Source organism: Antechinus flavipes, chromosome 1, assembly GCF_016432865.1.
Source record: "Antechinus flavipes isolate AdamAnt ecotype Samford, QLD, Australia chromosome 1, AdamAnt_v2, whole genome shotgun sequence".
NCBI lineage: Eukaryota > Metazoa > Chordata > Mammalia > Dasyuromorphia > Dasyuridae > Antechinus > Antechinus flavipes.
In genome coordinates, this window is record NC_067398.1 from 246265261 (window position 1) to 246293031 (window position 27771).

At 33.7% G+C, this 27771-nt stretch overlaps 1 protein-coding gene across 2 annotated transcripts; it reads right to left on the reverse strand.

The window, feature by feature from the left end:
- Nucleotides 1-27681, reverse strand: ARPC1A (actin related protein 2/3 complex subunit 1A). 2 transcript variants are annotated; one of them, XM_051999827.1, is made up of 10 exons: nucleotides 27540-27681; nucleotides 21401-21492; nucleotides 20690-20794; nucleotides 14748-14970; nucleotides 11835-11942; nucleotides 7157-7369; nucleotides 5215-5290; nucleotides 4805-4998; nucleotides 1964-2054; nucleotides 1-357 (listed from the first exon to the last, which is right to left on the reverse strand). In XM_051999827.1, exons 2-10 carry the CDS (start codon nucleotides 21462-21464, stop codon nucleotides 319-321), a joined length of 1113 nt encoding a protein of 370 aa, XP_051855787.1. In that variant the 5' UTR covers nucleotides 21465-21492; nucleotides 27540-27681; the 3' UTR covers nucleotides 1-318. The 2 variants fall into 2 exon arrangements, with proteins under 2 accessions (XP_051855787.1, XP_051855777.1); XM_051999817.1 differs by having other exon boundaries at nucleotides 21397-21492; nucleotides 27540-27638.
- Between the last annotated feature and the right edge of the window lie 90 nt (nucleotides 27682-27771).

Sequence of the window (27771 nt, forward strand, 5' to 3'; positions counted from 1 at the left end):
TTCTTATATATTTTTTTATTTTTCTAGCAGACAACTTACATAAAATCCCCCTTTAATTTAGAGTGACAACTTTCCACAATAAACTACTTAAAGAGCAGCTTTGGTCGAGAATGGAATGAAATAGCCAATCAAAAAAACATCACTGCTGATTTTTTAAACCAATACATTCACCAATTATGTTCAACAAAACAAAAACAAAACATCTGCAAGGGATATTTTCTCAGTTTTGACTTGTGGTAGCGTTTTTCCCATCTTCATGCAAATGCTGGAGCTGCATTCTGTCAAGTGTCTGTCATGCTAGAGAATGGAAGTACAGCTTCACATGATTCGTAGCCCCTGGATCGAAGACTCTAAAGTCTGTACAGAAAAGAGAAACTCAATTAACTAATCAGTTTTATATGTTGATCTGAAAATTTCCAAAGAATCTCTTTATTAACTTCCTAAATAGGATTATGTCTACACTTCTTAGCTTTACATCAAACTATAAGTATATTCAACATAGTAAATGCAATGTAAAGTAGTAGGAGATTCAAAACAAATAAGGCACATTCCTTGTCCTTAACTGTTAAATGAGACATATATAAAAGGAAATATATAAATTAGAAGATAGCAAATCTATAAAAGGAACATGAAATAACCAAATAAAAGATCAGATCAGAGAAAAGACAGTTTAGCTATAGAGGTAAGGTAGAGATGATGATAGTGTAGCATTAGAGAATCAGGAAAGACTCCAATGAGATAGACAGCATTTAAGTTGGGCCTTAAAACATGGGTTATCAACAGGTAGAAATGGTAGGCCATTCTCTTATTGCTCCCCTAGGAACCCTTTGATCCAGTAAGACTAGCATCTCCCCAAAAGATCTTGAATTATATTACCTCTTTTTCTTTGCTTAAATTGTTACTTTTGTCTGGAATGAATTCTACTTTGTTCCATTAAAGAAAATCAAGTGGGACCTCAAGTCTCATTCTTTTATAAAGTCTCTCTTGACCAGCCTCAGTTCTTTCCTTATGCTGAACTCTCACAGCACTTACTGGTCAGTAGTGTTTGGTACTTGTCACATACTACTGTTTTGCATCATCATTTTTTTTTTTTTTTATATGTTTAAGTCTTGGAAAACATTCTATCAATGAATTTTTATAGATTTTACACATACATCTATACATAGAGCTATACACTCGTGCCTTACACTCAACAGAGATAGGTTTTTTTGAATTTCATTCTTTCTACTCTCCCACTACCTTAATGCCAAATGCTGCCCCACTCTTCCACCTTTAGAAGCTTTCTATTTTGTGGTGAAGACATGGAAGGAATTTGTCCTGAAGAACTGCAGAAACATGAATTGCAAGATATTTGAGGTAGGACTAAAATATCATCAAAAGTCCTGTGGTGATAGTTAAATGTAAGGTTATCTGAGATCCTCTGAGAGGAAGGCAAGTGATCTCTAAAGAGAGGATATGATGTAGAGATATTTTATGTTTCTGCCTAGATCTTCTCAGGCATTTATTTATACTTTTGTCTTTGTTTTCTAAATTCTAAATATGAACTCTCCCTAGAAACAAAGATATATATCATACAAGTTTACAGGTAATATTTTAATTCTTTTAACATCTAGCGAAACTAAACAAAACCAAACAGAAATTGTGTGTGTGTGTGTGTGTGTGTGTGTGTGTTGTGGAGACATGTTCATATATTTAAATTAGATTATAAAAATAGATTAAGTATAAATTATAAAAATCTTTCTACTAAAAGAATAAAATGAGGACTACAAAGGTTCCTCATAAAGTTAAAGCTTTTAATTGAATCATATCTAACACTTACTATATACATTAGAAAATTTTTACTTGATTTTAAATATGATTAACATTGACCCAAATAGTTAAGACAGTATATTAATGATAGTTTATGATTTCTATTATCACTACTACCACAGAGACAAAATGTATTATAAAAGTCAAAGAATACCTTGAAATCCCAAATTGTCATTGCTCCATCAATGCCAGTGGTGCAAAATTTGCGGCAGTCTTGCTTGTCCACTTCATAAATAGACACTTGGCTGAAAAAGGAAGAATAAAATGAGGGACTTCAGGAAATGTTAACACTGTAGCAGTGATCAACTGCTATAGTCAATCTATTCTGGAGCAAGTCACACTTTATAAGCTAGTCAAGTGAATGAGCTATTCACCAATTCTAGAATATCAGGTTTTCCATCCAAATTGATTTGTAGCAATTTGACTCAGAGAACACCTCAAATTTTTTTTTACTCTCAGATCTCTAACAAAAATAATGAAAAGAAGAAAAGTTAATTTTAAGCTGTGTTTCATGGATTTGTAGATAGGAGGCTCCAATGAAGCACTTCAGACTTGTTTCTTTGGAACAAGAGGCAAAAGTGTTGGAACAAGTAGATTTCTAGCAAATCCAACAAAGAATTTACTAAAAACCTAAAGAACCATGATAATCTATTTCACATGCTGTCTACAATGCCAGAGTTTGAGCCAAAGGCAAGATCAAAGAAATAACTACAACAGCAATATTTTAAATTGATTTTTAGTAGTTCAGATTCCATTAGACCAGAGAAAATAGAATGAGACTTGAGGTTAAAAGGTCCAAGCCCTAGTTTTGCTCCTCACTAGCTGTCACTTTGGGCAAACTATCTCTCTGAAGCTCACTTTCTTCATCTATAAAATGGGGGTAATAATACTTAAACAATTTACACGATTGTTGAGAAACTCAAATGCTATTAAGAAAGTGAAAATACTTTCTAACATAGAAAAACTGTGTAAATGTGATTTTTCTTTTTTTAAAATTTTATTTTATTAAAGCTTTTTATTTACAAAACATATGCATGAGTAATTTTTCATCATCAACCCTTGCAAAGCCATCTGTTCCAAATTATCTTCTCCTTTATCTTCTCCTCCCCCCCCCATGCCCTTCCCTAGATGGCAGGTAGTCCAATACATGTTAAACATGTTCAAGTATATGTTAAATCCAATATATATATACATTAGATATGATTTTTCTAATCTGATTTAGTACTGAAAGTTGGCTATAAATAAAAAAAGTAAGGCTCAAAACATTAGTCATTCCAAATAAATTTATGATACTAAACTCCAACCCAACTGAGTTTATGGCCATTACATCAGTAAACAGTATGACAGTAAAGGCCGTACGGTAGTAAATCCAAAGGAGAAAAGAATAGCGTTGGAAATGAAAGAATTCATCCTTACATTCCTTAATATCAATACCAGAGCCTCAAAATAATCTTTCTTCCTTACAAACTCTTCCAAGAAGAGTTCAGATTTTAAAAAGAAAAGAGCTATTCCCATCTGACAAGATTTCACTATTAAAAAAAAAAAAATACTGCACTCTTAAAAATTTCAGGAGAGGCAATAAGGTCTATTTCCTTTTTGATATGCAATCTGCATAAAACTACATGGAAAAAATATGCTAAAGCCCTTTATTTTAAAGGGCTTTGAGAAGTGTAGTTTTAAGATGAAATAGAAAGTAAAATATATTCTTTCAGTTTTTACCTATACTCAGCAATGATAATTTTCAAGCTACTATGAAGTCTGCTCTATCAAAGGAATTTGTGGAACCACTTAAACTGCAATCATCAGTGGCATCAAGGAATGGGAGGGTTTAGAAGGGACTTAGGGGATAAATTATTTAGCTTACTGCTCCTTTTTAAAAAATGAGGAGACTGAGGATAAGTCACACAGCAAGTTAAGGCAGAACTATAACTAGAGTCTCTGGACTCTAAATCCAGATATTACACTATTTCAAATTTTTTCAAAGAAAAATCTAGTGTTTGCAATCCATCATAATAGTTGGGCTTGAGAGAACAAAAGAATAAGACAGAGAACATTTTATGACATCCAGGCTTCTGAACACTGGTTGAATTTGCAAGGAAATTTCTTTCTTCCCTTTAGCCTCTTATTTTGCTTGACAAAATTCAAGTCTTTCCCACAAGTCCTTAAAAAGTGATATGTCAAAAGAATTCTTTGCTTTATCACAATGACCCTAATGAATTAGTTTCTTTTTTTAAATCATCTTTTGCTCTTAAGTACAAGGAGAAGGTTCAAGACTAGACCTACGATTTCACTAGAATTGGGAACACCTGGGTAAGAAAATATGTTCTACCCACACAGGCCAGCATCTTTTTACAATCTTAGAGAATTATTTAGAGTATTCAGAAATTAAATGTCACTCACTAAGTAAGTGTAAGAGGAAGCCCTGAACCCAGGTCTTCCAGGCTCTAAGCCTAGCTCCCTATCCATACTATACTATGCCTCATCCACAAGAATAAGAAGTTAAAACCCATAACCAAAGCAGTAGAATTGTTTCATAACGAACAAAGTTATGACATTATATCCATGTTTGATAGTAAGAAAACTACCAAAACAGTGGACTGAAGCTTTTAAACATTAGCTTTGGTTCTGAAAAATATTTGACAAAGCTAAATCATGCTGATGGGTTACATGGCCTTAAAATTTTGCTGCATTTCTTTCACAATCTTCATAATGAATGGGTTTTGCCTTTCATATCTTAAAAATCAAGAATCATTCTGTAGCTCAGTTACTGTGACCTGAAATTCTCAGGCAAGTAAAAATCAAGAAGCAAAGAAATATCTTTTAGATGAAATAATGGTAGTTTACTTGGCATGAGATGGGAAGATAGAGAAGTAAAACATTAGACAAATGACATCCTCTCTAATAAGGTTATATGCAATTGTTTAAAAGTTTCTATCCACAGGATTTGAAAGAGACAAGGACTGACTCCCAGTGACCCTTGGTGATTAGCACCTACGTGATACTGTTTTGGTGTAGTGTTTCTAGAGCAGTGTTGCGATCCTCAGTCGTGGCTCTCTTATCCATGTTGCGGAAGCGCTCCATAGCAGAGATGTTGCGCTGGATGCTCTGTTTTGGAATGTCTAATTTGGAGACGAAGGTCAAGGAGCCACGGTCATCATAGTTAAACAGCATTGGGCAGCAGTCATGGCCCTGAAACAAGACATTATTAAGGCCATGGAAGGTACCATCACACATCTAGCTGACTGCTAAGTAGAATATTCATTTTTAGCATTTTTCACTATTAAAAACAAAAACAATTTTCTCTAAAGGGCTTTTATGCATTGTGAACAGCTTCATAATGTACGTATTATTCTCTTGCTGAAAAACTACAGAGTGCCACAAGAAAAAATGAAAAGAGATACTTACAGCAGCCACCACGCTATTCTCAGAGACAAACGACACACTCAGGAGTGGGAGGAACTCTGTTTTCAGCTGTGAAACCCTGAACATAAGAGCACTTATTAAACAAGAGCTCAAACTGACTATATGGCTTCTTTACAGACACACATGATAACAAAGAACCTATCTATCAGGGACTTCCAAGACACAAGCTTAGGTTGAGTTAAAATATCAATACTTTAAAAGAATTATAAATAGAAGATAGATGAATCCCATAGTAACTTCCTTGGAATCATAGGAATTTAGAGTTTGAAGAAACCACAAATCCAACTCTTTAATTTTACAGATGAGCAAACTAAAGACCACAAAGTTTAGGGGACTTGTTCAGAGATATATAGATAGTCTATCTGAGGCAAGATTTGAACCCAGGTCTTCCTGACTTTAAGTCCAGTGGCCTTCCAATGGCTTCCTATCATCTAAGAGGTAAAATTCAAGGTCATTTCAGCATATTATTTCTCTTTTCCCCGCACAGAGGAACTCTCCATTCTAGCCAAACAACTTTATTCATTTTCCTCTAAAAATGCCATTTTCTATCTCTTTATCTTTGCTCATCCTGATCACTCTTCTTAAAAGATTTTTCTCTCCATTTAAATTCTATCTGTCTCATAAAGTCCAATCTAATTTCTATCTCTCCAAGATGTTTCTTGATTACTCTGGATAAAATGGCCTTTTCTACCACTAAATATGGATGACACTTACTTGTACCATTTATTTGGAATTCAATCCTATACAATCTGCTGTTAGTTAATTTTCATGTATCTCCGATTGTTAGCTACCAAGGCAGTTTACATATATCAGATACTCAATGTAAGTTTGAAGATTGACAAGGATCTGATTTTATTCAAAAGAGTACATTCTTAAAGATCACTTTTAAAAAGTTAGTGTCAGGTGCTGGATTAATATTCTACTTTTTACATTCACTGACATCAGATTTTTTACTAAATGAAATTCTCTTTCAAAGAGTATGACAAAAGTATAATAAATTTGTATTTTTAATAAAATATTTAAGGGCTCATGCATATTAAAACCACCTGCATTTAAGATGAATTAGGTTATTCTGGGAAAAAAAAAAAAAAAACTCCCAAATTTGAGACTATACTACTACTGTGCCAGTAGAGGGAACCAAAGTTACCCAAGAATACTGACCTCTATAACATTACATTCCATTTTAGTTAATTAAAATAAAGAACTAGATAACTTCAGATTCCCTTGGGAATTTGTGTTTATCAAGACAAGACGAAAACTGACAGGAGAAAATTGCTTTTCTTCAATTCCCCAACAAACAAATATGTAAACATTAATTCTAGTCATAGAGAACTTAATAACAAATGGGCTCATCATTACTTAAGTTTTGTTCCAATGTACCAGAGAAAAAAAGGCATCAAAAATTTCAGAGTTAATTGTGTTTAAATAAATGTTAAATATTCACTTATTAAATAGGGCAACACATTATCATTCAGCAGATGATATTTAAAATTGTCTTAAGAACCAATATGGCAGAAGGGAAGATGTATGAATTAAGATTAATAGAATAAATTGGCTATTTTGAAGGAATGCTTATTGGTACCAAACCAGGCATGTTCTCAAAAGAATTTTCAATGGTTCTTTGATTAGATATTGTTTCTGACTGTAGGAACATAATCTTTTTTTCAAGTCCAAATTTAAAAACATTTTAAGTTAGCTGTTACCTAGCACAAGTAAGTCTTAAGGACTTTAAGGAAAATTTCCAAATTCAAAGTCTTCAGTTTTTTCTGAAATTTTAAACTGAGTTATGGTAGCTCAACTGATTAACCTAATAAGGGACCTGTTTTTGACTTTTTTTTCTCATTTCCCATTTCCACAAGAAAGAAAAGGTTTCAGAAATCGAAGATACAATATATTGGATTTTTTAAAAATAAAGAATACTTACATCATGTTTTTGGAGGCATCAGCAACTGAAACAGTACTATCATGGCTGACCCAAGCGAGGCGGTTCCCACTGGCAGAGAAACTAACCCCATGGACCCAACCACCACTTCCAGTACCACCAAACTCGGACATCAGTTGACCAAAAGGCATTTTGGTACCCCATGGAGTACTGGCTGGCTTTTCATCAACTTCTTTAATGTAGGCAGAAAAAACTCTATACAAAATAGGGAAATAAAAACACAAAACTACAAATGAAAAAGTCTAATACCTCAAATTTATGCAACTTTTTAAGATTTGCAAAGTACTTTACTGACAACAATCCTTCAAGGTACAGAGTATTTCCATTTTACGGATAGGACAATTTAAGCACAAGGAGGCTAGTAACTACAGTTAAGTGCTAGGGGTAAGATACCTGAATCCCCTTTTCTTATTCCAAGGTCTTTACCATGCCCCCAAACCTGTATTTATATATACACAACCTTACATTCTGCAAATCCACACACCCCTTCATCCTGCTAAAGTACCACATCAATGTTTCATTGTGACATGGAGGTGAACCTAGATTCTTGGTCAAGATGCCAGTAGTGCAAGATCCAGTAGGTCATAGCTGAAAAGATTTTTGGCTATGACTCAAAGATGGCTGTGTGTGTCAATCAGGACTAAATTTGGGGATGGTCATCATAAGAATAGTTCAAGGACTTGAAATGATGATGACAGCTAGCAGTAAAAACTAGTCAACTCTTATTTAGCTTTTTTTTTTTCCTCTGTACTGGAAAGAAGGGATAAAAAATGATTATCAGATAACAAGAAAGTAAGAAAGCATCTAGTTTCCCTCAATGAGTTCAAGTCAATTAGGCCAAGATGTACTATGTCCCATTGCACTGAAAAACCTGACAGATGTAATTGCTGCCAATGATCTTTGAAAATCTTGGAGAACAGAAGGTGTACCATGAGAATGAACAGAGAAAAATGTTCCAATTTTCATAAAGGAGAAGGAGGTGGAATCTTCAAAGTACTGGCTGACAGATTCCTAGCAAAAATTCTAACAGAGTACTGGAGGTCCTTTTTGAGCATTTGGAAAAGATAACAATGAACAGTGACTGGCCAGTGCCTTCATTAAAAAAAAAAATCTTTCCAGATTAAACCTGTTTCCTTCTTATCAGGATTATCAAATTAGCAAATCAGAGAATGTTACAGCTGTTTGACAAAATCTCATATGTTATTCTTGTGGACCAGATGAAGATATGATCTCATAGTGTGGAACAGATCACTGGTTCACAGCAAACATATATCAAAAGATTAGAATAATGGTCTAAGCTTTACTATCTTGTGAATAAATTAAAGTTCAATACAAGTTTAAAAATTCAATTATACAACTATAGCTAACAGTTCATATGAAAATCATTTGGGATCTTAGTGAACAGCAAATTCGATGCAATGTAAAAAAACTGTTTGTTGAGGACCTATGATTTTATTAGGACAGAAAATTTCCAGCATGGAAACTCCTTCCACAACTGCAGATCAACAAGCTGAATGCAACTTAAAATCTTAAAGAGTTGCTTAGGCACTAAAAGGTTAAGTGACTTAAAAATGGTCACAAAGCCAGTCAGTAATGTTAGAGGCAGGACTTAAAGCAGGTCATTCCAATGAAAGCTAGGCCTCTAGCCACTATATCATACTGCCAACCACCACTGTTACAGAGCAGCCAAAAATACTAACTTGATTTTAGGGTCTCCTGAGAGAAATAAAGTGACCAGAATAAAGGAAGTAATTGTACTGCTTTACTCTCTCCTTTTCAGACCATATCTGCAGTACTGCCTTCAACTGTCATTGCTACATTTGAAGGATACTCACAACTTATGAAATGTCAAAAAGAGATACCTAGGAAGTTGAAGAGGGAATGTAAACTAATAAAGAACTTAGGATATTTAGCCTATATTAGATAAGATCTAGAGGAGGCAAAAGAACAAGGCAGTCAATATCAAGTAATTTAAGAGTAATAACATGGAGGTAAGACTTAATTTGCTTGTGTCCAGAGGACAAAGCAGGGAGCAATAAGTAAAGGTTGCAGAAAGGCATATTTAGGATGAAATTTAGAAAAAATTTCCTTATAGTCAGGAGTTATCCAAAAATAGATCAGCAACAGGGGGCAGTAGTGAAGTTTAGGTAACTAACGTTCACTTTAGGCAAACTATAAATTGCAGAGAAGGTATCAATTGCATTGGTAGATGAGAGTTTCCTCATACAAGAAATCTCTCCACTCATAAAATCAGAGCTCCAGTTCCAATTCCTAACTATAAGCCAAATGGATTGTTTTAGAATCTGGCAGATTTCCTCTACCTGGAAGATCTTTAAACAGAGCTTATTTAACTACCAAAGAATAAATTCCTGGGTCCTATCAACTCTCAAAGACCATTTAATTGTTTGGAGGAAGGGGAATGGGAGGGTCCTAGCTTGGGGGGTGGACTATTCAAGAATCCTTGGAGTAGTGCCCAAGTACACATACTCATGAAATTCAGGAATATCTAATATTGGAAAAGAAGAGCTAGCATCCTAACATTTGAAAAGAATGAGAGTTCCATTTAAGATCAAATTTAATAGTGGAAAGTTGTGAATTAATATGAATTCATCTGAAGAAATATATATATACACTCTCAATTTCAAAACCAAACTAACTAGCTTAAATAATTCCATAGTATACTCTCTCATTTATGTTGATTTTAAGAATCGAGGGCAAATATTCAAAAGAAGGTAACAAGAATATTTTGGTTCAAGGAAATAAGGATGTTTAAACTAGAAATGAGAAGGACTTAACAGGAAAACAATAGCTGTTTTTAAGTATTTGTAACGTTGTCTTGTTGAAGAGGGATTATAAACATACGAAACATCCAATCCATACATAAAGCTGGAACCCTTCATCAGTTTTCAATTTTGAAAACACAACAAAGAAATTGACAAAGGAATCTAAAACTTAAGGGCAGATCACATGAACAAGAATATATGAATAACAGAACATTAAAAAATGAAAATGTTATAAAGGGAATAATTCCATTCCCTCCCTTTTATTTACATTTCACACTAAATGTCTGCATTCTTCATGACTCAATCTGCTTTTTTCGTACATTTTAGAACATTCATCCACTCTCAAAATTTAGATTATAGATTGAAGGGACCTTAGAAAATGATCTAATTCTTTCATTTTAAAGATAACTGAAGGCCATGTTTTTGAATCTAAAACTTGACCCCTAAACTTTCTCCTGAGCACTAATCTCAAAGGTCTAATTGCTTAAATATGACCTAAAAATCAATGTCACACCAAAACTAGTTTTCCCTTAAACCTGGCGTCTTGTCCCAATTTCCCTATTTCTGTCATTTTTCCATTAATTTAGCTTCTGAATACTGAAGTCATCTTTGATGCCTCCTTTCTCTCTACTTGGACCTTGTTAATTATCAAATCCTATTGAGTGTTCCTCAGTAATACATTAAATCCATCCTTTTCTGTTCTCACTGTTAGCCAACCATTCCTCACCCTTATTAATTTATGCTTGTACTTCTGCAAAAAATTCCACCCCCTTCCACCTCAATAGTGAAAGCAATGGGGAGCAGGAACAGTCATTGTGTCAGAGACTGAACTAATTTTATCTTGAGCTATAATGTAAGAACAATAATGAACTAGTTGTAATAATCAAATGGAATGAAACTAAATCCAGAAAGCCATCTATTTCAAAAGATAAAGCTTCTTTGTTACACTTTAAATCACATGTGCTATTCTGTATTTGCCATATAATGTGAACTAAACTCTATCTTAATAATCATATTTTTAGATCTGTTCTAATAAAAATGTAGTGGTAAGTATTCTCTTTCTCTTTGTTAGCAATATCTATTTTCGACTTCCAGAGAAGCTATAACATTAAGCTGCTTGCCCCTAACAATGGTAGCTGAACATACTGTAGGAACAAATCAAAATTTAGAAAACCAGTTAACATTCAAAACCCTAGAAAGGATTCTGAAAGATGACTGCATAACTTTATGTTAAACAAGAATTCACCAGATGAGCTAAATTTAATTGATGTTCACTCAATTCCCTGTTGTTCAATCTGGTTTTAAATATTTAACAAGCATTCTTTTCAAATAATAATCCAAGAATAGTGAATAATAGCTGACTTTTTCTCCATGTAACCTATGGATCCCTCACATCTTTTCTATTCTTATATATTCCAAGTAACATTGTTTTTCATACAAGGGCCAAATTCAAGACCTCCTGTTTCTTTGTCAGTGATATACTGATCAAGTTTAAAAAACAATTATATTAGTATGATTGTATAATTGCAAACTATTACCAAACTCAATTGCATTTCTTCTGGTTTTGTCCTAAGAAAAATAAACAATGTACTATTTAAAAAATAACAGTACATTTTATTAATCTTTCATATCACAGAGGTGATATCACAGGGACCACTGCCAGGGATGTCATACTAGAAAGAATGTGTTAGTGTCAAAACTTTTTTCCCCCACTATTTTCTGATAATACTGGCAGGAAGATACTAAAAACAAATATAGTCTCAAGAAATTTGGATCCTACTCTTTCTATGTTACTACTTCCTGATTTTAAGTTTGATAATATAAAACACCTAGTAAGTCCATTTGAAATCTGCACATCAAATTTAGTTTTGTCTCACCTGCATTTGAAGTCACAAGATCCAGCAGCCAATAAAACATTGTTGGGGTGCCAGTCCAAACTAAGGACAGTAGAACGAATTGGCTTTTTAATGTGTTTGCTCACCCACCTAAAGCCAAAAAAGATAACAACTTATATATACATATACACACCAAGAAATGTCAAACCACAGCTCCCAAATATTACATAAAACTACCAAGCAGATAACATCTAAACATGAATTTCACATTTGCCAGTGTGATTAGTCATTGTGTTGATAAGAGTCCCAAGTCACTTGAAGATATCTGTCTTAACAATAATGTTGTTATTGCATAAATTGTTCTGATTCTGCTGACTTCACTTGGCATCAGTTCATATGTGTTCAAAAATATTTTATTCAATTGCACATGTTTAACCTATACTTAATTGCTTACTATCTTGGGGAAGATGGGAGGAAAAGACAGAAAAAAATTTAGAACACGAGAGTTTTGCAAAGGTGAATGTTGAAAATCTTTGCATGTATTTGGAAAAATAAAATAATATTAAAAACAAACAAACAAACAAGAAATATTTAAAAAGATGAGCACCAAATAACATAATAAAAATTAATTTAGTTAAATTCTAACAGAAAATTACTGACTACAAGGAAGTAATGTTCAGATCAGCTACTATGCATAGTGAGAACAACTTGTTAGAAGATCAAAATTGATACTTAATTTTAAAAGAAAAAGAAAATGTGTTGTATAACTGAGAAAACTCCAACCTGACCTAAACAAGTTATTGACATTTTAAAAAGGAAAAGACACAAAAGAACAGAAATTTACATGGATTATCATTTTTACTAAAAATGTTAACATGTAAATTAACTGCCTTGAGGAAGAGACCAAAAAGATCCTAGAAATACTTCGGTTGGTAAACTAATCCTTTAGCAAACAGAGAGTTGGCAACCAAGAAGAATATAAACTAATCAGAAAAAGCTTTATGGAAGAGGATAGTAAAAGACTAGAACAGTGTTGTACTTCTATGAAGGAGTTATAGGAGAACATAGAATGAATACTGCTAAGAAAGGACAAGAGTTATATATATATATATATATATATATATATATATATATATATATATATATATATATATATATATATATGAAAGCACAAATGAGACTGACAGATGTAATGACATTCAAGCATCAAAATTCACTAATTAGTTATCTTTCTCATTTTCATCAACAAATCTTAACAAATCCATTTCATAATCTTCCCTCAAGCTACAATTCTATTTTCAAGGGAATAATTAAGATCTGCTCTGTAGTAGAACTTTCTTTCATATGTTGTTTCTCCTAATTAGTGTGAACTCCCATAGAGCAGGAAATGTTTCACTTTTCTGACTATCATATAAACAAGGTTAGATATTCCCCCAAACTACTGCATTTAAGTATAAAGCACAATGCACATATTTTAAATTAAAGCAACACAGTAAGGAACAAGATAGTGAACAATTCATAACATCATTTGAGGTCTCTGGGTTGTTAATCATGTAAATTAGCAGGCTATTCTAAATTTAAACAAACAAACAAACAAACAAAACCAGTAGATTAGAAGTCAAAAAACCAAGATCTTTGTCTATAGTTCTACCAGTAATTCATATGACCTAGGCAAATCAGTATCACCTCTTCTCACCATAGTTTCTTCACTTGTTAAATGAAACAGTTGAACAAAATAATTTCTAAATTCTTTTAGCTTTACCATTTTAAGATCCTATCAAATATCATTTTACAATTGAGGAAAAGCTTCTGAAACACAGAACATTTAAAAACAGAGTTTTTACTTTCAAATTCAAATTACTTTTTTTCACTCTGTTATCCAGTAAAAAACCCTTTTCATTCAAAACACACTAACTTGGAATCTGTGAAAATGTAGACCAGCGCTATGAAGTTTCTCTCTCTGAAGGTATTCATTAAAGCAAATCTCCCTAGAGACAACATTCTGTTCACTATGCTTGAAAAAAAGGGTATTTTTAAAAGGTATGTATTTTATAACTCAAACTGGTACAATCAGTACAAACTTTGAAAATAAAAAAGCAAGAAGATAATTCCCTTCCTTTGCTGTGCCTAAATACACCAGAAACAGCAAGGCTGTAAAAATTAAAATTCTAATTTTGGCAAAAACACAAACACTGCAGGTTACCACAAACCATTTCCAAATTCGAAGATATTTACTACCATCGCTGAATGTGTTTCAGATGGAACAGAATTGTTTTCTTATCACAGCAAACAGGAGAGAATGGTTAAAATAAGTTCTTTAGCCATACAATAAATTTCTCTATTTTGACTGACTCAGTTTCAAATGATTTATAAAGTACAACATTCACAATTATGCTTCCAAAATCCTAGTGAATGTTCATTGAGATGGTTTACATACTAACATGACAAATAAAATATGATATTAACACAGAATGAGTTTGGAAAACAATTCAGAATCAATGCAGAAATCTAAAAGGAGAGATGTGGGGGAAAAGGAAAATGTTCTAACATTTCTATGGACTTCTGAGTATAATGAAATCTGCAATTTATAAAACAGAATAAGAAAATAGTATCAGGCTTATAAAACTGTTATTTGAAAAGGATGAGAGAGAACAGAGATCTAATTTTAGAGTGGAAACAAGCTTGTAGACCAAAATACGCAAATGGATGGTTCTGCTGTGAGAAAGCTATGTGTGGACTGATCACCCATACATACTCACAAAGAAAAATATCTTAACAGTTTATGACAAATTCCAAAGGGGAAATATTTTCCAGATTAACGCTCAGTTTTTTCCATAAACCAATTCTAGACACTGTGCCATACGAGCCTCAGAATATCATATGGGATTCAAAAATAGGTCAGAATGTAAAAGTTTACAATTTTACTCTCATTTATTATATCTAAATACTACTTACCAGTCATTTTCAGATTCAAAGTAGCACACAGAAATCAGTCGAGCTCCACTACCTACAGCAAATTTATTCTCTAGGGGAGACCATTTCACAAAAGTAGCTGCACGATTAATCCTCAGGATGACTAGGGTTGGTTTCCAGATGCCATCTTTCTGACTCCAGACATAGGCATTACGGTCTGCACCACAAGTTACAATTCGATCACTCTTGGGAGCCCAGTCAATACCTGCAATTGAAACTTCATATCAATGTCTCAAAAAAGTTGACTGTGTCAAACTAAAGTGTCTGGTATTATCTTAAAACACAGTGGGCATTCAAAACTGACTACTTATACCAATAAATATGAACAGTATGAATTATTCCATTTTTAAAAAATCACATAATGGCTCCAATGGGAAAAAAAAGCCATCAATATATTATCTATAGGAAACATATCACATTAAGGACATTTTTATATAGAAACTTCCTTTATCAATGTAGACTGCAACTCAGTCTAAAACTTAGTAGTCTTAAAGAGTTGCCAGAAGATCAGGAAAATTAAGTAACCTGTCAATAGTTCCATAGCTGATAAATATAAGAGATAGGATTGTGAGTCCAGGTTTTCCTGAGTTCAAATGCATCATTCTACCTATTAGATATATTGTCTGTCAGAAGTTGCACTTCAGCTAAACTAAAAGGTCTGAAATATACTGAGAAACTCCAAGTTCTTTAAAAAAAAAAAAAAAAAAGGCAGGAATAACAGCAATGGTATCTGATAAAGCAAACTTCAAATTTTAAAAAAATTGAAAAAGACAAATCAGGGCATTACATAATAGTGAAAGGGAAAAAAAACAAAAATAGATAATAAATTTCAATTTCTACACACAAAAAATTTCAACACAAAAAAATTTCATAAAACATTACCAGCAATGCAAAAAAGAAAAAAAAAAGCAATTGGGCATTCCATCACTCTATTATTTGAATGTGATAAATCTAATAAAAATCTCAATAATAAACAAATCATCTATCCCTGATTGGATAAATGAAAAGAACATTCACTGGCTTTGGAATCTGAATACCTGGGTTCAAATCCCATCTTTTAGTATTCACTAACATGTGGTTTTGGGTTACTTTTCAAGCCTCAGTTTCTTCATCTACAAAATAAGGGAGTTGTACTTCATGGCCTAAATCTATGATTTTATGTTGTAAACTAACTAGGAAAAGCAGGAAATACATACTTCTTTTAAGTTATATATATGTTTGAAAATAATAAAATGAAAAAATATGAAAAAAATACATCTTAAAGCCCCATAATTCCTTTTCCAGTCATTATTTTAAGCTTTTACAACTTAACCACATTTTCCTTAAGAGGATAACTGTTACAAGACAAGTTTTCTTTTTTTTAAATTTAACAGATTTTTTTATGTTAAATCTAATATATGCATACATATTTATACAATTATCTTGCTGCACAAGAAAAATCAAATCAAACAGGGAAAAAAATGAGTGAAAATGCTATGATGTGAACCACACTCAGTTCCCAACTCTTTCTGGGTGTAGATGGCTCTCTTCATCACAAGATCATTGGAACTGGTCTGAATCATATCACTGAAGACAGCCATGTATAGGACATATTTTCTAATTAGGAAAGCTAATTAGAAACTCAACTTCAGTTACAGAGGGCCTATAGAAGTTTAAAAAAAATATTAACTGGAAATTGAGTGAATTCTCCTTAGCTGGGGAATGGCTAAATAAGTCATGGTATATGAATGTAATAACATTTGTGTAAGAAATAATGAGCAGATTCATTTCAGAAAAGCCTGAAAAAACTTACATGAACTGATGCTGAATGAAGTAAGCAGAAGCAAGAGTACATTGTACAAAATAACAAGATTACATGATGACCAATTGTGATGGACTTGGCTTTTTCAACCATGAGGTGATTCAAGGCAATTCCAATAAACTTGTAAGGAAAAGTACCATGCATCCAGTGAAAAAACTATGGAGACTGAATGTGAATCAAAGCACAGTATTTTCATCTTTTTGTTGTTGTTTGATTGCTTTTTTTTCATGTTTTTTTTCCCCCTTTTAATTTGATTTTTCTTGCACAGCATGGCAAACATGGAAATATGTTTAGAAGAATTGTACATGTTAAACTTATATTGGATTGCTTACTGTTCTGGGGAGGAGGAATGGAGAAAAATTTGGAACACAAGGCTTTGCAAAGGTGAACGTTGAAAATTATCTTTGCATGTATTTGGAAAAATAAAATACTATTTTAAAAAACTCTAATCCTGATTCTTCAACTACCTTGCTTTGTGACTTTGAATAAACCAATTAACTTCTTTTGTTTCCATATCCTTTAAACAAAAAGGGAGGAAAACAGAGGAAAACCTGACTATTTTAGAGAGTTGTGATGAGATTCAATACCAAAGATTGGAAAATTTTGTAAACTTTTTAGTCTTTCTTATTATGCCTCATTTTATCCATCAGTGCTTAGCACAGTAACTGTGATGTATTAAGTTCTCAAAAAATATCTGAGTGAGCCTAATGGAGAAATGGAAGAAATGATCCTTCTCCTTCTCTAATATCTAATTAATACAACTAAAACTTAATGATTTTTATTAAAAAGTCTAGGTATGCAAAGCACAAAGAATTCCTACCACTATCCCATCATTCTCAACCCTCTCACCCCCAACTCCAGCAGTTTTCTATTCTCTAGGATCATATATTTTAAGAAAAATGCTACAAATGCTTTTCTTCCTGGAAATACTGCTCCTTGGCTTTTTATTATTCGAAGACTGTCTAGCCATCTAATACTACCTCTACTGTGATAGCCAACTCTGCAACTGTCAAACCACAAGTTCATGCTTAAAACTGTTCAACAGCATTATCTTTCTAAATACTGACTTGCCAGACATGAAGAAAAGAAAAATTCAACATCAAGCAAGCTGTCATTTCCTCCTAATATAGGCTTGCATTTTTTCCCCTGCTTTCTCATTACTTTTAGGTCAATAAGTTGGGGGGTTTTTTGTTTGTTTTTTAAGATCAAACATTAATACAAAAGATTAAACTAACATGAGAAAAAAAATTGACATCTCTTTGATAAGTCTGCCATGGCCATCTTCTTGGACATTTTTTAGTTTAGGAAGAGCCATAACAGAAATATTCCATCTCTTTAGTCAGCATCTGAGAAAATGACTGATCCTTGGTCTCTTGCCATAGTTATATTTAGAGTCTTCCAATAACATTTTCTTCAGAACTGAAAAAATGTTGCCTGAGACTTGTAACAGAAAACCAGCCAAAGCACAAAGGCCCCAAAATAGAATTTAAGTAGAAAGGGGAAGGGGGAGGGGTAGAAAAGAACATGTCTGGATGGTTCACATTATTTGGCTGTTTCTTTGTGTTTCATCTTTGCCTATTTTAACTTAAACAGACACTTTCAATGTTAATTCTACAAGAAGCCTTTCCAGATTACCTTCAATGCTAATAACTTTCCTTTGTTAATCACCTCCAATTTATCCTGTACACATCTTGTTTGTACATAGCTGTTTTGCATGTTGTTTCCCCCATTAGTCTATAAGCTTTATAAAAGCAGGGAATGGTTTTAGCTTTTTGTTTTGTTTTGGCTTTTCTTTGTATCACTAGCATTTACTTACCAAAGTGCCTAGCACATAGTAGATGCTTAATATTTGACTGACTTACCAGGTCACAAATGAAGCTAGCTAGGAAAGTTAACAATGTGTCCAATGACTAAAGGACTAAAAATGAAATAGGCTAGATAGAGGAAAAGTAAAATTAGTAAAAATTCAAAATTATGACCTTTGGTTATATAGTCAATGCTATAATTATTTAGTCTCTTAATGTTCTCTACTACTGGATGCATTATTGCCATAATCCTGATAAGTTAAGGAAAACTGATATGAGTTTTTTCAGGATGGTAAACCTTCATGGTCAGAAAAGAATTTTAGAAACTATACAAAGGGTTGCTATAGAAAGCTTTACTTTGATCTAGGAGGCCATGTTATTTAAGAATCAATTATAAAGCAATGGAAGCTTACCATTGTTGTCAGGAAATAATGGCTAAAATTTCAAACAATAAGAACAAAGACAATTAACAGTAGTCATTACTGTTCATTTGAATTAAAATGTTTGGGGGATGAGAACAGACTAAAAGTATACGAGATGGTAGTAAACACCATCATGCTCTTAGCAAAAATACATAGAGTAAATTCGATATGTGTAAGGCTAAATCACTACAAACAAGTAATTCTAAGTCAATAAATTGTGAAGCAGGGTAAAATAGATACAAGGTACAAGAATATTTTGAACAAAATAATTCTTCCAAATGGCTATCAAAAGTTGAGCCCAGAGCAAAATAACCATACATATCTTATAAAAAAGTTGAATTCTACTCTTCTGATTTGTTTTACTGAAATTTGAAACTATATACAACAATGCACAGTAAATATCTATGTGTGGGTCCATGCCAATAATACAGCTACCAGGTAAGCTGAGGCTAAAGAATCTCTTCACAGTTCATGAGTCCTTTGCTGAAATGGGTTATGTTGATCAGGTGTCTGTATTAAGTTAAGTACTAAAATGGTGCATTCCTGTGAGCAGGAGGCTTATCAGGTTTCCTAGGGTTGGAAAACAAGCCCAAGTCAGAAATAGAACAGGCAAGAACTCCTGCAACAATCATAGACTGAATCTAGTAGTACCTGCACTTCTAGCTAGAGACTCGGTCTTTAAAATGAATAAAACTGTATGCTTTTTACCTTTACCTTCTCATTTGACAGCTTCTGCCAGTATCTGAAGAGAACAATGTGACATGATATGCAATCAGGACTTTTTACCTTTGAGCTATCTGCTTCAAAATGTCTCCAGAGCAGCTTTTAAAAGCAGGGATTACTTATTTTTATTATAGTAAAAATGTCTAGAAAAATATAGCGATTTCAAATGATTTTTTTTTTTTAATTCTAAAAACAAAGGGTTATTTGCTCTCTAGGTGACCGTGGACAAATCACTTTACTAGTATCATCTGTAAATTGTAAAGGACCACCATGATACACTGAAAAGAACCTTAATTTTAGAGCTATAAGGCCAGAGTTTGAATCCTGCCTCTGCCACTATTATTTAAATGATTCTGAGAATATCACTTAACTTCTCTGGGCTTTTTTCCTTAACTTTAAAAAGAGGAAACTGGATTAGCTTACTTTGAAGCCCATATTTAGTGTTGAAGCGGTAATCTATGGTCTTAGATCTTTCAAAGTCTCTTTTAGTTTTAAATTCATGATCTTATAACTTACCATATAGAACAATCATGAAAATTAATGTATTCTTATTTCTACAGACCTATGCCCACAATTTACCCAAGTCATTAAACATCACTCTGTAACTAGGTAGCAGAGCAGGGATAGGAGCATACCCTCACAGGGTCATGCTAACTTCTGAATTCAGCCGAACATTTCTATTTTTGTTGTCTAACAAAGAATAAACTCTACTCTAGAAGGGGATGTTTTAGTCTTTCAATTTCTGTGTTCCCTTAGGATCTATATCTACAGTTTTAAATCCTAACATAACTTTAATTTTTAAAAGGAACCAAAGAGAAACTTTTTAGGAAAAAATATATTCTTCCAAGACTTATGAATGATTTTGACCACATTTTCATGTATAGATTTTTCTCCCAAATTTATTTCATGAGTGCCCCTCATGAAATATTAAACTTTTAAAGATATTTCTACAATGTTCCCCATAGCACCAATACTGCTAGGCATCTGAAAGGTATTCAATAATGTTTGACAAATTGAAATCAATAGCACAATATTCTTTCATTTATCAAGACAACCTGTAAGTGGTATAGAACTCTACAAATTTTAAACATGGCAAGATGGAACATTCATCTTATACTCAGGCTTTTTCTTGAAACAAAGCAAACTAAACTCACCATAGTAGGATACTATTACCTGTAATGTGTCCATTGTGTTCTTTCAGTTCATGGGCTTTTACCCATTGGTTCCCATTCTTCTTATAAATGTGGACTTCATGATTATTAGGGCTAAGGGCAATCTCTGGTAGAAATAATTTAATATATTAACATACACAGAATAATAGTATTTTGGTTAACAATTGATCAAATGAAATTATGTATATGAAATACTTTGCAAACAATTTTTTTTAAAGTGGAGGTAAAGTTTGTTTTTATTACTGAAAGATGAAATATTCAAAATTCTGTCTATAGGGTTTTTTAAATTTTAAGTAAGTGAATTGAAGAAAAGAATACAAATTTCAACTAACATACCGGTATGTATAAGCAAAACTCATATGGATCTTAAGTTTAAGTTTTAAAATCATTAAAATATTATTAAACATTTTTTTAAAGTTAAACTTGTTGAATTGAACTTTCATTTGGCTAAAAAGATATTTCTTAGTAGTAGTTCTTAATATTAGTTTTAGAATAAGGAAACTGAGGTCCAGAATGACTTGCCCAAGATTATACATCAAGTTTCTGAGTATTAGAAAGGATTAGATTACATGATCTCTAAAGTATCTCTTGCTCTGAAATTCTATAACTCTTATGTATCCTTAGTAACCTATCATATAGTCCCATTAATGTCTAATAAATACTACACCATAGACAGAGAAGGTACCCAAAGACAAAAGATTAACATACTTACGAGTACGATCTCTGTTCCAAGCATGGCAGGTGATTGGCTCTAGTAAAAACTGATGTAAGGACATTATTCTTAGTGTTTTCAAAAGGAAAAAGCTGAAATAAATAATAAGGGAAATTACTTTAAAAGTTATAAAGTAGTGCTTTACCAAGGCCAGATCCATTTGCTAAATTCACTTTAATTCAACAATTAAAAACTCTATAGCTCAAGAACAGCACTTCAATTTATTTCAGGATGATTATTAAGATTCTGTTACATTGTGTTACACAGATCATTTCAGAACTGTGTAACACTTATGGAAAGAAATGAGTCATTTTTTTATTGAGGAATTAAAAATCAATAAAAACAAACCACAAATTAATACATAAATCTGAAATAATCAAATTGCCCATTGGTTTAAAATGCTTGGGAATGACACAAGAGTAACAAAAATCATGAAAGCCTAAGATGTTCAAATGTGTTCTAAATTTATATGTGTGTTATGTACCACTTAAAAAAATCTATTTATGCCTATTTCATGAAATATTACATAGTCAGATTAAGATATGAATTTTGGGGAATTAAATTTACACAAAACAAAATGAATACCTAGGTAATAAGAAAGAGGTTAATGGACAAGATAAGTCAATAACAAGTAGACTGAATTTTTCCTTGCATAAAGACAATGACTGAAAGACACATACATAAGAATTAATGTCATATAGGCATGATGGAAAAATAGCTTTGTAACTTTTTCAGGCACAGTCAAATTATAGTACTGCCCAACCATACTTTTCTGTAACACAATAAGATGTTAGTGGAGTAGAGATAGAGGAGAGAGTCATTGGAAATGATGGGATGGGAGCGGGGGAGAAGAAGCATTAATAACATCTTTTTAAAAAGCAATTTTCTGGATTGAGTTAGATGATTTGGGTTCCAATCCCATTTTTATACTTGCTAGTCTGTGAAGGTAGACAAAATCATTTCTTTTGTAAGTATTATGCGAGACATACTACTTGTACTGCCTATTTCACAAGATTAAAAAAAATAACAGAATATAAGTTTCCTATTCTTTGTTTGTAGCAGAGTTCCTGAAACAACTTACACATATCTTAATAGATGCTCACTGAATTGAAGATTCAGTGGGAGGATGTTTAAAGTGTTTTGTAAAACTTAAAAGTTTTACTAAAATGGGTTCAGTTAAATATGAATCTATTTTCTCTGAACATCTCAGAGTCTAAGAAAGAAATAAGGATTACTATCAGTTTCATATGTATAATGGGTATTAATTTTTTTTTTGCCTTCTCAATGGGTAGGGAGAATTTGAAATTTAAAGTAATTTTTAAAAAACCTTTTTTTTTTTTTGGAAAAGATTACTATCTTAGGTGTATTCTGGACCCCTGCAAAATCTAATTAAGTCAACTGACACTAAATCAAGAGAATCAAACAAATTTAATTTACACCTGCCTTATCCTTCTGCATTGAGAAAGTAAAGAGTTATTGAAAGTTCCTCTTACATTATCAGGAATTGCCAGAGATAGGTTTCCCTGTACCTGTCTATTGATGACATTATCTTTATGCAAGCTATTAAGAGTTCTATATATGAAAATTCTGCCACTGATAATTAAATTGGGTGATATACCAGACAGCATGCTAGACCAGGAGTAAAGAATATGAGGTGAGTTTTGATCCTGTCTTGGAAGCTTAGTACCAGATGTGTGAACCTGGATAAGTCTTTTAACTGGTGCCTCAGTTTCTTCATCTGTAAACTGAGAGAATCTGATAATCTTTAAAGTTCTTTTGCAGCTTTAAATCGACGCTCCTATAAGTCTACTGAGGCTTCAGAATGACATCTTTTAGGGCTCCCAATCTGTTCTTATGACTTCCTATTCTAAATTTCCACTACCCTGAAGGTATGATTAAAACTTATAAACAATTAGTTCATTTTAAAAATGGATGCTTAGGTTAGAGAATCTTTAATGTTCTGTAAAACTCTTAATAGACTTGTCAGTTTAGCAACCTGAATTTGGAGTCCAGGATTTGAATATCTAATGGACCAATGGTAACTCCTTTAGAGACTCAGGTTCATTCTCTGTAAAACGAGAGGCCTGGATTAAGTGATCTTTAAAATCTAGCTCTAAATGCTTATCATCCTAAAAGTTGACTACTATATAAGTTAGGGGATCTTTGGGTTACAAACCAACCTCAAGCTCCCCCCTTCTCAAAGTGTTCCAACCCTAGAGCACTCTCAATGTTTCAATTTCTTTACCTTTTCCTACACACTATATTATACTTCTCTGAGCACCCTTGCCTGAAATTAAAAAACTTATTTTTCTCCATTATAAGCAGGTTCTTTATAAATAAATATGAATTGAAACTATAACTTGTAGCAAATATCATTTCAGATGGTCATACTCATTGCAATTTCAAAATCTGATATACCCAAATAGGACCGTGTTAAACCTAGGATGGAGAATGAAAAACAAAATTTTGATGAAAAGAGGAAATGAATGGACAACTCAAAAGAAAATAAAGGTAAAAATGAAAGTTATTAACTTAGTTATCAAAGGGATAAGGATAAAATCTGGATCTGAGATTTCACTGGTACAGTGGAACACCTCGATGATGAAACTCACTTAACCAATGCAAGGCAGCATCATTTCTGCAATTTACAAACTTAGTTGCCTAGAATACTAGATTAAGTGACTTGTCCAAGGTCACAGAGCCAGGATGTGTCAGATGCATGGTGACTCTCTATCCACACTACAATCAGGCTGCCTTTAATAGTAAGATTAGCTATTAAAGCTGAAATCAAACTTGGTTGAAAGTAATACTTCTGATATTTGTAAATTTTTCACAGGTCAATAAGGAATATATACATTTAGCCAATAAATAAAATAAGTATCAAATGTCCAGAAATAAGCTAGGAAATAAAAGTCAAAATTCAACATTCTGGTCTGGGAATGAAGATAGTAAATTTACATTCTGTTTTACATGCTTTACTGCAAACTGCAGCAACATAAAAGGAAAAATGTGTAATCAATAGCAAAAGGTCTGATGTTTTAAAAATTCATAGCACTGATTCATGTGTTTCAAAGATGTATTTCCAGATGTTCAGGGCACAGTCATATCTTCCTTTCCTTTAACATCAGAATTACTTAATTTGCTCAAATTTAATCAACTAGCATATATGATATATCACTATATTCCTTAATTAAAAGAGATTTAGTTCACCACTGTTCCTTAGTGGAGTGTAACAATTTAAGTTCTATTAGCTGAAATTCAATTCACCAAATATTTATCGACCGCCTACTAGGCACAAGGCAATGTTCTAGGAGCTTGGGATACAAAGACAAAAACAAAACAATCCCTGTACCCAAGGAGCTTATGTTCTATGGGAGTAGTAACAGCTGACATATAAAAATTATAAACAAGACTGAAAATTAATATTTTAAATAAATGCCAATAGTAAAAAGCATGTTTTATGTATGGTCATAAACAACAGCTGTATAGACAAAAATTTTCACTTCTTTGAGTAATCAGGTTAGAGTAACTTTCCAAAGAAGCAAAATTCAAATAATGGCATAATTATATTAAAAGTTGGTTTCTAATTCAGCCACATTACCCACATATTTTCATGCCTGAGGTACTTCATTTTAACACTGGAAACCAAGAAAATTGCTGTCTTTGACAATCTCTGTAAATATAGTATAGTTCATACTTTAAGTCAGAAATCTGGGTTCAAACTTGAGCTTTTGAGAGTTGTAACGATTTCTTTGGGTCTCAATTACCCCAGCTTTAGGAAGAGAATAATAGTTATTCTAGCTATCACCCAAGATAATTGTATGAAAAGTATCATTTATAATTTTATTAGTTCCCATTTACCACATAGATCAGAGGTTTAGTGGGGGAAAGAGACTTTAGAGGCTACTGAATACAAAGTGCTTGTTATACAGATGGGGAAAATAAGGCTCAGAGAGTTAAAGGACTTGTCCGGAGTAAATATTCTGAATGGGTACTCAATTCCAGAACTTTCTGATTCCAAATCTAGCACTTTATCCCTCAATAGGCTAGTTCTGTAAGAGTCCCTAAGAAGCTAGCACATTGCCTCCATCAATTCCTCAACTCCCAAGGTAACAGATATAATTTCTGAATTATGGCCAGTCACCCTTGCCTGATTTAAAAACATATTTTTCTCCATATTTCTCTAAGAAAATGGCAGGACAGAAGAAAACCAGTAAGAATAAAGGGGAGCCTATTCAATTCAACAACTATTTACTCAGCATCTACTATAAACTTAGAATCACAAAAATTTCAACAAAAAAATTCAATCTACCTTCATTAAGCATTTGCTTATAAGGCAGTGGGAAACAGTCCAAAGAAAACTGGGTTTGAAGTTAGGGGACTTCTAGTTTGTCTAAGCTTCCAGTATCTCTCTACCACTTCCCACTAAATTATATATAGATGAATTATGATGTTTCCACACCAACTCCTTGACCTTGATGTGTGGGATAGGAAGAAGAAACAGTATAGATCCCAATATAGGACCAAAGAATTATAAGATATAGTCACTGCACTCAAAAAAGTTTCAAGGCATGGAACACTTTTAAAATTTATTAATAAACTATACTTCTCTGGATCTATTTATTTGTAAAATGAATGACGTAGGCAAGATAACTTTCAAGAAGGTTCACTCTAGCTCCAAATCTATGATCCTACATTACGCTTCTTTAATAGAGGAAAGAATATAAACCGAAACGAAAAATGTTTTTCATAAACACACACTCTCTATCACACATACACACAATTTTCTATAATGCCATTCAGATGTGGAAATATAAAACGATATTTTGTAAAATCTCATAGCTAGAATGGACTCTCTCCTCAGCTACTTCATAATCTGTTCTACTTCAAGACTCAAATCAGATACCAACTACTCTGTGAAATGTTCCCTGATCCCCCAAACAATGGGGACTATTTCCCTTGAATTTATTTGTTTACCTGCTGTATCACACCCGTAAAATACATGGTCCTGGATAACTATTAATTTGTATCCCCAGCCCCTCACATAAAATAGATACTTAATGTCTATTAGCAGAATTTATTATATACTCACACAGTAGAGCTAAAAAGACATTTTGAAACATATATTTAAACCAATAGCTTTCTATATGACTTCCCAATAGAATACCCAGGATAGTTCCTTTTAATCTCATTTGGTTTCTTATCTGAAAATGTAATCTTTGATCCAACCTTTCCTTCTACGGTTCTGGAATAATTCAGTTTGGGAAGACTATCTGCACTCTGGTTATGTTAACTTAGTCTAAATGCTCTCAGACTAATCTAGGTACAGATACTTCAATATCGTTGATCCACCACAGTTAGAGAGACCAAATGAAACTCCTTTGTCTTACTAGGTATATCATTTTAAAACTCCTTTCTTCCTCTTACAGCCAGACGACCAGGAAGGAAAACGACCTCAAGGCACAGTCAACTATCCCAAGGACAGGCATAGGTCTTAGACTTGGTGACTGACCCTTTCCCTTAATTCGGACCGGGTCATTTAAAATTCCCAAGGATCTGGCGCCCTGAGGATGAGGGAGTAAAAGCGGATCTGATGAGAATCCGGTTTCATTGATAACTCTCCTCTGACTTGCCACACCAGGAGGAAGCGAAGCCTGAAACCCAGGTAAGGGAGAGGCAGGTAAGGGAGGACACGCAACCTACGCCCAGGGGTAGGGAGGGGAGAGGTGTTTCGCCTCGAGCTTGGAGACAGGGATCTGACCCAGGGGGCTAAAGAACAAAGAAGATGCCAGGAGAGGGGCGGGGGACGAAGTGTGAATGCGTGGGGGTGGCACTATGGGGTTCCCGTTCCAGAAAAGCGAAGAGAGGCTGAAAATGGAGAGGGACTTCACAGCCCCAAGCTTCAGTTTAGGCCTGGGAGGGGGGGAATTGGGGAGAGGGGCGGGAAAGAGGACGGCCCGCCCACCTACTCTTCTGCACCGCCTCCTCAGTGGCCAGTAGTCAGGGTCTGCCCGCCCCCGCGGCCTAAGCCGGGTCCCAGGGAACCGAAGGGTAGGGAAAGGGCCAAGTGACCCCAAGACGGAGGCAGACAAGATAGGGGGGAGAAGAGATGAGAAGATAGTTGATTGCCATCCCTTACCTGGGATGGGGAGGGTGCGGACAGGCCCCGGAGCGGAGGATTCGCGGACTCTGGTCAGTCGACGCGAATAAGCTCCGGCGGGAGGCAGGAGGAAGACGGAGGCCGGGAGGGAGCGGCTGACAGGGATCCCGGAAATGGGCACAGCGCCTGCGTGCACGGCCTCCGAACCCACCTAAGGCTGCGCAGATCGTCTGCGCAGATCGTGGGAGCCCGGAGAAGGGGGAAGGGGGAA